At 42.3% G+C, this 11,370-nt stretch overlaps 1 protein-coding gene across 2 annotated transcripts; it reads left to right on the top strand.

Moving 5' to 3' along the window:
• Window positions 1–516: 516 nt before the first annotated feature.
• st6galnac4 (ST6 (alpha-N-acetyl-neuraminyl-2,3-beta-galactosyl-1,3)-N-acetylgalactosaminide alpha-2,6-sialyltransferase 4) lies at window positions 517–10,695 on the top strand. 2 transcript variants are annotated; one of them, XM_053878272.1, is made up of 5 exons: window positions 517–660; window positions 4,325–4,390; window positions 7,527–7,936; window positions 8,019–8,126; window positions 9,523–10,695. In XM_053878272.1, exons 1-5 carry the CDS (start codon window positions 520–522, stop codon window positions 9,707–9,709), a joined length of 912 nt encoding a protein of 303 aa, XP_053734247.1. In that variant the 5' UTR covers window positions 517–519; the 3' UTR covers window positions 9,710–10,695. The 2 variants fall into 2 exon arrangements, with proteins under 2 accessions (XP_053734247.1, XP_053734246.1); XM_053878271.1 differs by lacking the exon at window positions 517–660 and adding an exon at window positions 2,718–3,107.
• The last annotated feature ends 675 nt before the right edge of the window (window positions 10,696–11,370 follow it).

The following is an 11,370-nucleotide window of genomic DNA, read 5'->3' as shown; positions in this document are numbered from 1 at the left end:
GTTTGTGTTACAAAATCAGAGCTTGACGCCCAGCTACTCGGATGTCAGGGACACATAACTGGTGAAAGTGGAATGAGGATAGAGCATCTTTCTGGTGACCTGTTCATTCTAACCCCTGCCACTCATCCTGTGTCACTAGGATCCTTGGGCGTCAGTGCGCAGGACGCCGTCATCTACCTCCTCCACACACCCCTCTCTCACCTGGAGAAGGCTGGGAGCACTGTTGAGATCACTTGTGGGTCCCTACTCCTTTCTTTCTTCTTGTTGTCATTGGCTTCTGTGACGTGTTGAATTTCCCCACTGTGGAACTAAGTAAAAGGCCAAATCTAATGTGAGTTGCAAAGGTGTGCCATTCCTCTCAAGGCTGCCTGCTATGCCATTGTTGCGCTCTAGAAGAACAAGTCCTCTGTACGTAACTTGATCAGACTCGATGAACAGGTTCATAGAGTCATCACTGAGTGAGTCAAAATGCATGGCATCACATGTGCAAAACCAGTTCCAAGTATGGTTGTTTGTCAGATGCGCTGCTGGCTGGCGCTGCTCTGCCTGGCCCTCCCGCTCATGGTCTGGCTTGGAAATACTGCCTATCAGAAACGGACTACTGCCGGTTATTACCCTCTCAGCGCTTTTTTTAAGGTCGAGCCAAACATCACGGACAAGGTAAACCCTGAGGGGAATCTTTCATTTATTTATCTTCCGGTTATCCTATTTGCAAACATGTGCACTGTATGACTTGGCGGACAAGCAGAAGGGTGAAGTTCAGCTTCACAAGAAAGAGTTGAACTGCGACTCCACCGCAGGCTTCTGTAACATTGCTCAGTGGTCTTATTAGGGACATTTTAATCCGTAAAACCAACAGGCATTCACTCACCTTGCTGATTCATTTACACTCACTGGCTTAGATTAGATGGCTTCTATTAATCCCACAGTGGGGAAATTCAACATGTCACAGCCGCCAATGACAACAAAGACACTAACACCTACCGAGGACATTACAGATACACAACAAACATCAAAGATGTCCACCAAAAAATGGACTCACTAGCTATCAAACAACACTAGACAAATACCCATAATATATCATGACAGAATAAATAAATATATTAAGTATAGGTGAATAGATAATAATAAATTAGACACATTAAAAAAAAAACGTATAAATGGTCATCAAGCAGTTCATCAGATTTTCCTGAACTTTATTTAGAAATCATTCCTTTGTGCAGCGAAGGTGGATCAACCTGTTACTCTGGGTGACCTGGAGAGGGTGAGACAGGTTGGCCATCATGGATGACAACCTCCTCCAGCAAGAGAGCAGTCCAGGACTGAGGGCCTTTTCACCCCAAATGACCTCAGCTTCCTGAGCAGGAGCAGCCTGCTCTGCCCTTTTTCGAAAAGAGCATCCATGTCCAGTCCAGTTGGGTGTTGAGGTGAACACCCTGGTACTTGTTTGATGCCACCCTTTTGATAATCCACCACCAGCTCCTTGGTTTTACCCGCGTTGATCAGAAGGTGATTTCTCAGGCATCAGTCCACAAAGTCCTCCTCCCTGTAATCTGCTGTTACCGTACTTTATGAGGCCAACGACCGCAGGGCCATCAGAGAATTTCTGTAGGTGGGTAAAGTCAACAGTCTAGAGGGTGAAGAGGATAGGAGCCAGGAACCTGTGGTGCAATATGTCTGACACACAGTCCCCAGTCCTCACATACTCGGGTCAGGTAGTCCAATATCCAGCCTGTGAGGTGGTGGTCCACACCAGCGTGACTCATCTTGCCCCCAGCATGGTGGCCTGGATGGTGTTGAATGCTCTGGGGAAATCAAAGAACATAATATTCACAGTGCTCCGAGCCTCCTCCAGGTGCGAGGTGATGTGTGGAGGAGGTAGATGACGACGTCCTTCACACCGACGCCAGGCTGGTAGGCAAACTACAGAGGCTGCCGCTCCGTCTTCTCCCTCTACACTTTGTTCCCCTCACCAATCTTACACCTCAGCTGTCTCTGGTGTCTGAGAACCACCAGAGGTCAACATATGCATGTGTCCGTTCTTCACCAGAGCACACTCGCAAATGAGGGCATGGCCAGCTACGAGGAGCAGTTGGAAAAGACTGTGCATCTCAGTTTACCAGGGAACACCTCCACATTGCCCCAGAAGAAATGGAGGTGAACTATCAGCCAAGCAACAGAACTTACTTTGGTGGATCATATTCTACAGACTGATCAGCGATCAATGTCAATTCCAGTGAAAAAACACAGTTTATGAGCTTTACAGATCAGAATCAGAATCGGAATCAGAATAGAATTTATTGCCATGGTCAGTGGGGGTCCCACCAATTAGGAAAGTGCTTCAAAATAAAGTGCTGTAAATAAAATAAAATAACAAAGGCTGATCACAAATTTAACAGTCTGATGGCTGAGGGGAAGAAGCTGTTCCTGTGACGGGAGGTTCTGGTCTGGATGGACCGTAGCCTGATCCGACCTGCACCTCTCTGGCTCCTGAGACATAGGTCCTGAAGAGGTGGCAGGCTGCAACATCACCTTCTCAGCCGAACGCACGATGCGCTGCAGTCTGCTCTTGTCCCTGGAGGTGGCGCTGTTGTACCAGACGGTGATGGAGGCGGTGAGGATGGGATCAGATCTTTAATGCGTTCAATCCACAGAATAAACCCATCTCATCTACCTGCAGTTCCATACTCCAGCCAATAGATAACAGTGATGTGCGCTGAAGAATAGGATCTCGCTAGAGGCGGATCAATACACCGGAACACAAGCACTTGAGCCCTGAATAAGAACAGGTGCTCTGATAGTCACTTTTATGGGGGCGGGGGGATCTGGCTTCCGCAGCAAATGTGGGACATGAGCACCGCTAGGCGTCATGCGTTCCACCCGGCTCACAGACACGAGACACCTGGCATGTCACTGTCAGCGGGATCGAGTTTAAGGTCCAGTCTCAGAAGATGAGGTTCCTCCTTCAGACGCGCTGCTGGCTGGTGCTGCTCTGCCTCAGCCTTTCGCTGCTTCTCTGGTACGGAAACACCGTCAGTCAGAAAACTGCCGGGAGTGTCTCCATCCTGGACGGGTTTGTGAGGATCATCTCGAACGGCACGACTCAGGTAGCTCCTACCAGGGATTTAGTCCTCCCATTTGGGGGCGAAACTGACATTTTAAATGAGCTCAGACCGATTTTTTAAAATACTTTTGTCTCGTTATGATGGGTCTTGTAATTTATACTGTCATAAAATTGCTATTATTACTTATGTGGATCCCGCTTATATTGTTGTTGTAGCTCTAAATGTACGTAAACACTCTGCATTCAACCCGACTGTGTTTTACAGTACGGGCACAACAGATGTGCGAAAACATGTTATCAGTTCTTTGGTTGGTATGGATGGCAACAGGTTTCTGTGGCAATATCAATTCTTTGATCTATATATAAGCTGTCAAGCAAGATCCTGACTCTTGACAAACCATGAAAAAAAAACAACTCCCAGTATGGAGATGGGCGAAATGTCCATGAGCTGGTACCTAACCCTGCCTACTAACTACTAACTTACTAACTGAAAATCTTTATGTCCCGTTGTCTTATCTGTAAACTAGACAATGATTGGAGATCTGTGCCAGAGAAGGAGAATTATTTTGTTTTTTTTCAACAAATTCTTTTTAGGTATGATTTGCTGAAATGATTGACTTGTGAATGCAGAGAATATCATAATGATCTTTTATTTGAACAAATACCAAAAGATCCATGCAACATTGTTTGTGGCAAAATGCGTTGAATTCAAACAACTGGAATTTCAGGTGTGTTCTACTGGATCTTCAAGTTGTGGGTGTTTCATAAGAATGAGTTTGGCCGGGGCCTAATTCATTTAAGTTGAATACTGTATGAACAGTTGCCTATAGATGCTAATTGAATAGATGACTTGGCTTTATTTTATTGGCATTGGAAGCAGATAACCAGTCCTCGCCTCATCACATCCATCAATGTATTTATTTTATTGTTGTTATTTTTTATTTAATTGTATTTATTTTCAACAGCTCATTTAGTTAACTCTGGTTTACCTGTATATAATGACCTTTATTTCACTGTCTTTGTCTTTTGTTGTTCTCGCTCCTCTAATTTGCAATTCATCTTTGTGGTCTGTCACATGCTGCTGCTATGTATGAATTTCCTCACTGTGGGATCATGAATGTTATCTGAATTTGAAGGAGATTTTAAGACACTCTGAAGCCGAACTGAGACTTTTTGAGTTCTGACCTTCAATAAAGAAAGAAACAGGTTACAGGTTTGCTGGATATTAAATTAACTCCTATTTTCTGCTTTATTTTTCAGAAAACGAGCGAGAGTGTCTCCACTCTGCAAGGATTTGTGAGGATCACCCCACACAACACGACTCAGGTAGTACCTATGAGGAATTTATTCCTTCCATTTGGGGGGAAGCTGACATTTTAAATTGGCTCAGACTGTTTTTTTAAAACACATTTGTCTAGTTAAGATGGATATTGTAGTTTATACTATATTAAAATTGCTATGAACTTATTATTATTTATGTGGATTCTGTTGTTAATTGTAGCTCTACCTATGTGTAAATTGGTCCCATTTCCTGGAAGGCATGGAAAAACATCCACAATAATGTTCACACATAGTAATAATTCACGTTCATAATAAAAGTGTGACTGATAAATTTTATAGAATATCAAAATATTAAATAAAATAATTGGTGAAGTTCATTGGATGGAAAAAAAAGACGCTTTGCAGACGCAGTTAAATGTTCGTGAGCTAGTGCACATAGCCCATTGAAAATCATTGTCTTACCCATAAACATGACTGACGTGATGGTTGGTGAGCCAGAGAGAGAAATCTCTTTTCACCTCATCACATGCAACAATGTGTTTATTGTTTATTTATATCACAGCTCATTTAGTTAACTCTGGTTTACCAGGATATGTATCTTAATGGTCTTCTCTTTCGTTGTCTATCACTGTTCCCACTTCTCTAAATCGCGACTCATGTTGGTGGTTTGTCACACGCTGCTGCTTTATATGAATTCCCTCACTGTGGGATCATCAAGTCATCTGAAAATGAAGGTGATGTTAAGTATCTCTGCAGAAGAACTGAGACCTTGAGCTCTAAAGATTTAAAAGGAATCAGGTTAGTGTGCTGGAGAGAAAGTTAACTTTCATTTAATGCTTTATTTATCAGAATTAAATTTCTTTTTTATAAACTTCATTCTCTTCACCAGGCTCCTGAAGTTTTGAAAGTTCCGCCAACTATCATGTTTTACAATACACAAGTACACACAATACACAGTACAGTATCACTCTAACATCATTTTATAAGAAGTGATTCTTGTTTTTGAAGCTAAAATGTGAACATATCTCCAAACTATGGCTGCATGAGGATCGTTGACTGGTATCGCTGCAGGTTCTTTCACTTTCTCTGCTGAATTATAACAGAAATTAAACATTTTTACTGAAGCTTTTAGTGAGGAAATTACAATAGTAATATACATTTGTTTATTAAAATGGAAAGATCCACACTAATTGACTGAAGCGAATGCAAAGAACTGCGAGCAACATGGTTTGACTTTATCTCTGTGACATCAGTGGCCAAACACGTCTGACTGGACCTGTTTGACTGTCTAAACACAGACAACACTGCTTTACATGAAATGCCTGTTAGAAAAACTTGTCGAATTCTTCTCATCTACATAGCGGCAGGTTCCTGCTTTGCTTGATGGGACTTTGTCTTTTCCTCTCCAACTGCCAACAGATCAGATTTTTACGACTATAGTTCCCAAAAGCATGGTAACGCAACAGGAAAAAATTACAACCAGGACTTGCTTATCTCTTCACGGACACTGATCGAGATCAGAATCAGAATCAACTCAACTTTATTGCCAACTAGGAAAGTGCTTTGGGTGTTGTCAACAATAAAATAAAATGAAATAAAATAATATAAAACAACAATGGCTGTTCACGAACAACAGTCTGATGGCCGAGGGGAAGAAGCTGTTCCTGTGACGGGAGGTTCTGGTCTGGATGGACCGTAGCCTCCTGCCAGAGAGAAGAGGAACAAACAGTCCATGACCAGGGTGAGAAGGGTCGGCTCTGATCTGACCCGTATGTCTCTGGGTCCTGGAGACATACAGGTTAACATCTCTGCTTGGCACAGCAGACCAAGCATGAAGAGCAGAACATATAATCGGAGAATATGGAGAGGAGTCGGGCTGCGAGAGACTGTATCAGGCTTGATGCCGACCGTCCGCCTCCTACTGTCTTGGACATTAGACTGAGAAACTGCCCACACCGGTTGTGACAAACCTGCCATAAAAGAAACCTCACCAGACTTTAGTCGTTGGAGGAGGTCCAACCCATCTCCAGTGAGGCCAGAGATAACCAGGAATAGTCAGTCTGGAGCGTGCCTCTATGTGAACAAGATCCACAGCAGCACTCCTGTAGTTAGACAAGGAATATAAATGTTGAACTACTATCAGAGTCTCTCAGGTTTCAACAGCTGTTTGACCCAGGCGTGTACATACACCTGCAAGCCTGACAGCTGATTACTGATGGCTCCAAGGCTAGATGACTGTTGGCAGATCACACTTTCTCATCCTATGAGATTACATTGAGTTAGTTTTCCACTTCTATGTGTTGCTCAAGTTCTGTAATGCTGCCTGCTTGGGATGGGTCGATGAGGTATCATGAAACAGTATGAAACAGTGTCCTAATTTTCAGAGGCCACTAGATGGTGTTTAGAAGTCATGGGTAGTTCATTGAATTAGTTCAGGATTCAGGATTCGCTTCATTGTCATCGTATACCACAAGTAGTTACAACAAAATTTCATCACTGTCCGGGTAGGCGTACGTGACATACAGGGGGGTCGGACACCGTGTTCATAGATGATATGAAAAAGAAAACATGAGGCAGGAGGAGGGAGCAATTCCCAAACTCGGCTCCTGTGAGGAGGGGTCACGGTGTGGGATTTGGAAAAAACACAGCAGCACATGAGCAACATTGAAGACATAACAACATAACTCAAGGACTGCACATATGTGAGAGCGGGAAGGTTGTTGGGATGGGAGTACTCCCAGTGCAGATGTTGGTGGGCTGCTGAAGTTGTTCATGTTGTACAGCAGACAGTGCCATCTGGTGGCCTCTGAAAATTGGGTCACTGTTTCATGAAACCTCGTCTACCCATCACTACCTGTCAGTACTACTGACACGTTCTTTTCAAATAAGCTCAGGTGAAGTTGACCGATATGACTTTTTCAAATGTGAACAAAGGTTGTAGAGCAATACTTCTGACATCGCACTATGGCTAGAAATGAGCTGCTTGGTGGAGGTCTACACTCACTGAGGCATGAAGTCTATCCAGCCACATTGGTAGAGAGGCTGGGGTTATTTTACCGATCCATCACGAGGGTCACAGATGACTTATTTTCTACTTTTCACAACACAGATAATACGACGGCTGATTCTTGGTCTGCCATTGTGGTTAGGCAATAACCCGCCTGTGTTTTCCCCTCTGCAGTTCCTGTCTCACCATTACCATGAGTGCGCCATCATCTCCAGCTCAGGGCAGATGCTTGGAGCAAACCTTGGCGAGGAAATAGAAAAATTCAACACAGTGATTCGGATGAACAATGCTCCCGTGCGGGGCTTCGAGAAGGACGTGGGCCGAAAAACCACGGTGCGTGTGGTGTCGCACACAAGCGTGCCGTCACTGAAGTGGAACGAACGTTACTACTTTCATGTTTCGGAGAAGACTGTTTATGTGATCTGGGGTCCTCACAAGAAGATGAGGCAAGATGGACTGGGCTCAACCTACAACACTTTGCTGAAGTTAGCACGCGACTACCCAAACGTGGAAATATACGCTTTTACCAAAGAGAAGGTGGAATATTGCGACAATGTGTTTGAGAAGGAAACAGGAAAGCACAGGTAAATATTGGCATCCATCTGTAATTTGGTTGTTGTCGGTACGTGGACGCCGCCTCATGTCTTCTCTTTGACGTTTGATTAGAATGAACTCTGGAGCATATCTCAGCACCGGGTTTTTCACCATGATCCTGGCGATGGAAATGTGCGACCACATTCGTGTTTACGGGATGGTCAACGATGCGCATTGCAGGTACAGTGTAACGCTAAATCAGTCACATTTTCTCTCTTCTGCTCTACAGAGGACTAATCCTGACATGATGACTGAATTGTGGGATTCAAACCTTTCCTACCATTGGCTGGTCCTATATTTAGATTATATTAGATTAGATTACCTTTATTCTTCACACAATTGGGAAGTTTGGGTTGTTTGGTCAATATGGAGACACGGAAATAATTGTAAACAGAAGCATAAGTCATATAGAGACACATTTGGTTCTTAGAGCAAAAGACTAGTTTACATTGACACATTTTTTATTGAAATAAATACAGGAAGTTATACTGTTTTATCCCTTTTTTGTAAATGATACATGCTATTTACAGTACTCGTATATTGTAGTAGCACTTACCATGCTTATCTGGCAACCTAACACTACACAAATTAAAAACATATTCATCATTGGATCATACGCGCAGCATGCCTTCTGAACCATCAGGGTAATGTGTTTGGCTCGTGGACTCAAAGACACAAACACGTCTGGAGCTAGGATCGAACCAAGAGCCACTCAGTCGCAGGCCAAGTAATAAAACATCACAATCATTCACAAAAAAAGTTATTTTCTTAGTTGACACTCATATATACTCCATTGTTCCATTCCATTTACATGAAATGCCTGTTAGAAAAACCTGTCAAATTCTCATCTACATAGCGGCAGGTTCCTGCTTTGCATGATGGCACTTTGTCTTTTCCTCTCCAACTGCCAACAGATCAGTTTTTTATTCCATTGCCCACTATTTCCTTGGAAAGTGTCAATACCGACAAGAAGTCCAGCCCAACCCGCTGTTGCAGTATTGTGTGACAAATATCTAAAGCAGATGTTTGTATAGCACACAATGAAACTTAATGCATGACTTTATATGGCAGAATTAAAAGCAACTTCTAAACAATAAAAACATGGCAATAAAAAGGCAAGAAAGACCTCTATTCATTGAATGATAAAGACTTGATAGCTGCAGTCAACAGATAGATGTTTACAACCCTCCACCTCAGGTGTGCAGAGCCTTTGTTGCACAAGCCGCGAACATAGACAGTACATACCGCTCCAACTTGTTTGGTTCTCATCCTTGGAATACCTCAGAGGTTTAGACGCCTGGTAACCAACCAGTGAGTGTGTAGTATTCGGCCCAAGACTGGTGTGATATTTCCTATTTACCAGGTGTATGTATGTTTCTAGAGGCAGCATTTTGGATCAGCTGCAGCTATATATATATATATATATATATATATATGCACAATAATCAGATTGAAGTTGTGTGTCATCAGCACACAGTGCTGTTGAAGATGTTGTGACACCTCAGGAAGCTCTAAAATTGTAATCTTGGCGGAAATTCAAAACAACACCTGATCGAATTTCTGTTCTTGCTCACAGGGGGAAGAATTACACCATCGTCCCGTACCATTACTACGATACGAGAAAAACCAACGAGTGTATGATGTACAGAATACACGAGCACCAGTCTCGCGGTGGACATCGATTCATCTCTGAGAAGACCATGTTTGCCAGATGGTCCAAACTCCACGATATTCAGTTCAGACATCCCACTTGGCATGACTGAGGCCTACGAACTCACCTCTTCAGCACAGTTAGGAAAACATATGAAGACTGTATCCAGCACACCAGCTAGCTCATGCCAAAGCGGAAAAATGCCATCAGGGTGCGCCTTCATTTTTTACTTGATTTAGTGTGACGCAATTGAAGGAATCCTAACTGTTAAACAGAGTTGTCTTTTTAAGTCAGTGCGCCAGAAGGAATGTTTATGCATGACTGAAGTCAAAGTTGGATGGGGGTCAAAAGGTTGCGTTGCAGTTATTTCAGTTAAATGATGAGCCTTTCCTTCTGTGTTTTTATGTACAAGTTAACAGGGATATTAATTGCAGATCTTATCCTGTAAATGTTTCTTTTTTGCAAAGTCAAAGTTTTTGTCATTGATGTGGATCAATCGATGAAGAACTTTACCTTTATGAACATGAAAGTGCCAATATCTTCGATTTTTTATTAGATTTATGGAGCTCTTGTAGACAGTGTTCCACTGCGGTATTTGTTAAATAATCTAAAAATGTTTTATAAGATTTTATTTATACATGAAATGACCAGGTCTCATAGTCTTTATTCTGTTATAATGGTGGGTAGTTTCGCCACTCTCCTTTTCTTCTTTGTGTAGCCCGGCTCTCCATTTCCCTCCACTTTTATTCAGGTCGGAAGCCTTTATTCCAACTTTGAATCCCAGACATAATTTCAGGTTATTAATTATTATTATTATTTATTTTTGTTTGACTGCTGGCAATTATCGCCTGATGTTTACAGTGAAGTCTGATGCAGTCCATCCTCAAGACTGTACAGCATTTGCACTGCGAAAGAAGCTTCTTTGTTAAATTCTCTGTCAAAGTCTTTTGTTATGTAAATTCCAAGTGCAAAAGAGGACTGCGATGTGAAAAATGGATTCACGCAAATGTTCTAATGAACATTGTTTCTCAGGTGATGTGTCAAAGCTTTTATTAAAAAAAGAAAACTTAAAAGACATATATTTCATTATTAAAGATGCTCAACCACACTGAGTGAATGATTCTTGAACTGATGGGTTTGGGGGGGCAGAGGACACCCTGGACAGGCACACTTTCCATCTGACAGACAACCACATGTTCACGCTTATGAATTTAGTCATCGATTGGCCCTTAGATGTCTGAGGTCGGAAGCCTCACTTTTAACAAGTCCTCATATAACTTAAGCTTCAGTGGAAAAATTTAAATGGGTTTTGTTCATGAACAGAATTCAATATTGACAGAGGAGATTTGAATAACAAAGCATCAACATCAATGTTGGCTGTGGTGAAGATAATGAGTGTAAAACATGACTTGAGTCATTTGCTTGCAAAGCTTGCACATTTTACAATAATGTCACTCAGCGTCACGTCCGCTTGTGCCACACCTGCATGAAAGAAGTACAAAATGTGTCCCACTTGAGTTTCATATCTTTTGAAGTGGTAAATTCTATTTAATGGGTAACCTTTTGATTTGAAATTCACCATGGCAACAACAAACGCATGACTCATTCAACACCAAGATTTCTCAGGATATTCATGAAGAAACAGGAAATCTTTTCCACTTGTGTTTTGTAGTATTTTAAACCTCTTTAAACATTGAAAAAAATGATGTGTGTGAGAAAAATATATCAGCGGCCTTTGCTTCAGCACACAACAGAAATGCCATGGCAGATGCT

This window comes from Synchiropus splendidus, chromosome 1 (genome assembly GCF_027744825.2).
Source record: "Synchiropus splendidus isolate RoL2022-P1 chromosome 1, RoL_Sspl_1.0, whole genome shotgun sequence".
Classification (NCBI taxonomy): Eukaryota; Metazoa; Chordata; class Actinopteri; order Syngnathiformes; family Callionymidae; genus Synchiropus; species Synchiropus splendidus.
The sequence above is the reverse complement of the archived record's forward strand: the minus strand, read 5'-3'. Positions and strand labels throughout refer to the sequence as shown.

Bases quoted from the DNA above. Each gene is read 5' to 3' on its own strand.
- st6galnac4 (XM_053878271.1), top strand. From the start codon at position 2,952: ATGAGGTTCCTCCTTCAGACGCGCTGCTGGCTGGTGCTGCTCTGCCTC. The intron at 3,108-4,324 runs GTAGCTCCTACC...TTTATTTTTCAG, and splicing joins TCTCGAACGGCACGACTCAG to AAAACGAGCGAGAGTGTCTC. The intron at 7,937-8,018 runs GTAAATATTGGC...ACGTTTGATTAG, and splicing joins AAGGAAACAGGAAAGCACAG to AATGAACTCTGGAGCATATC.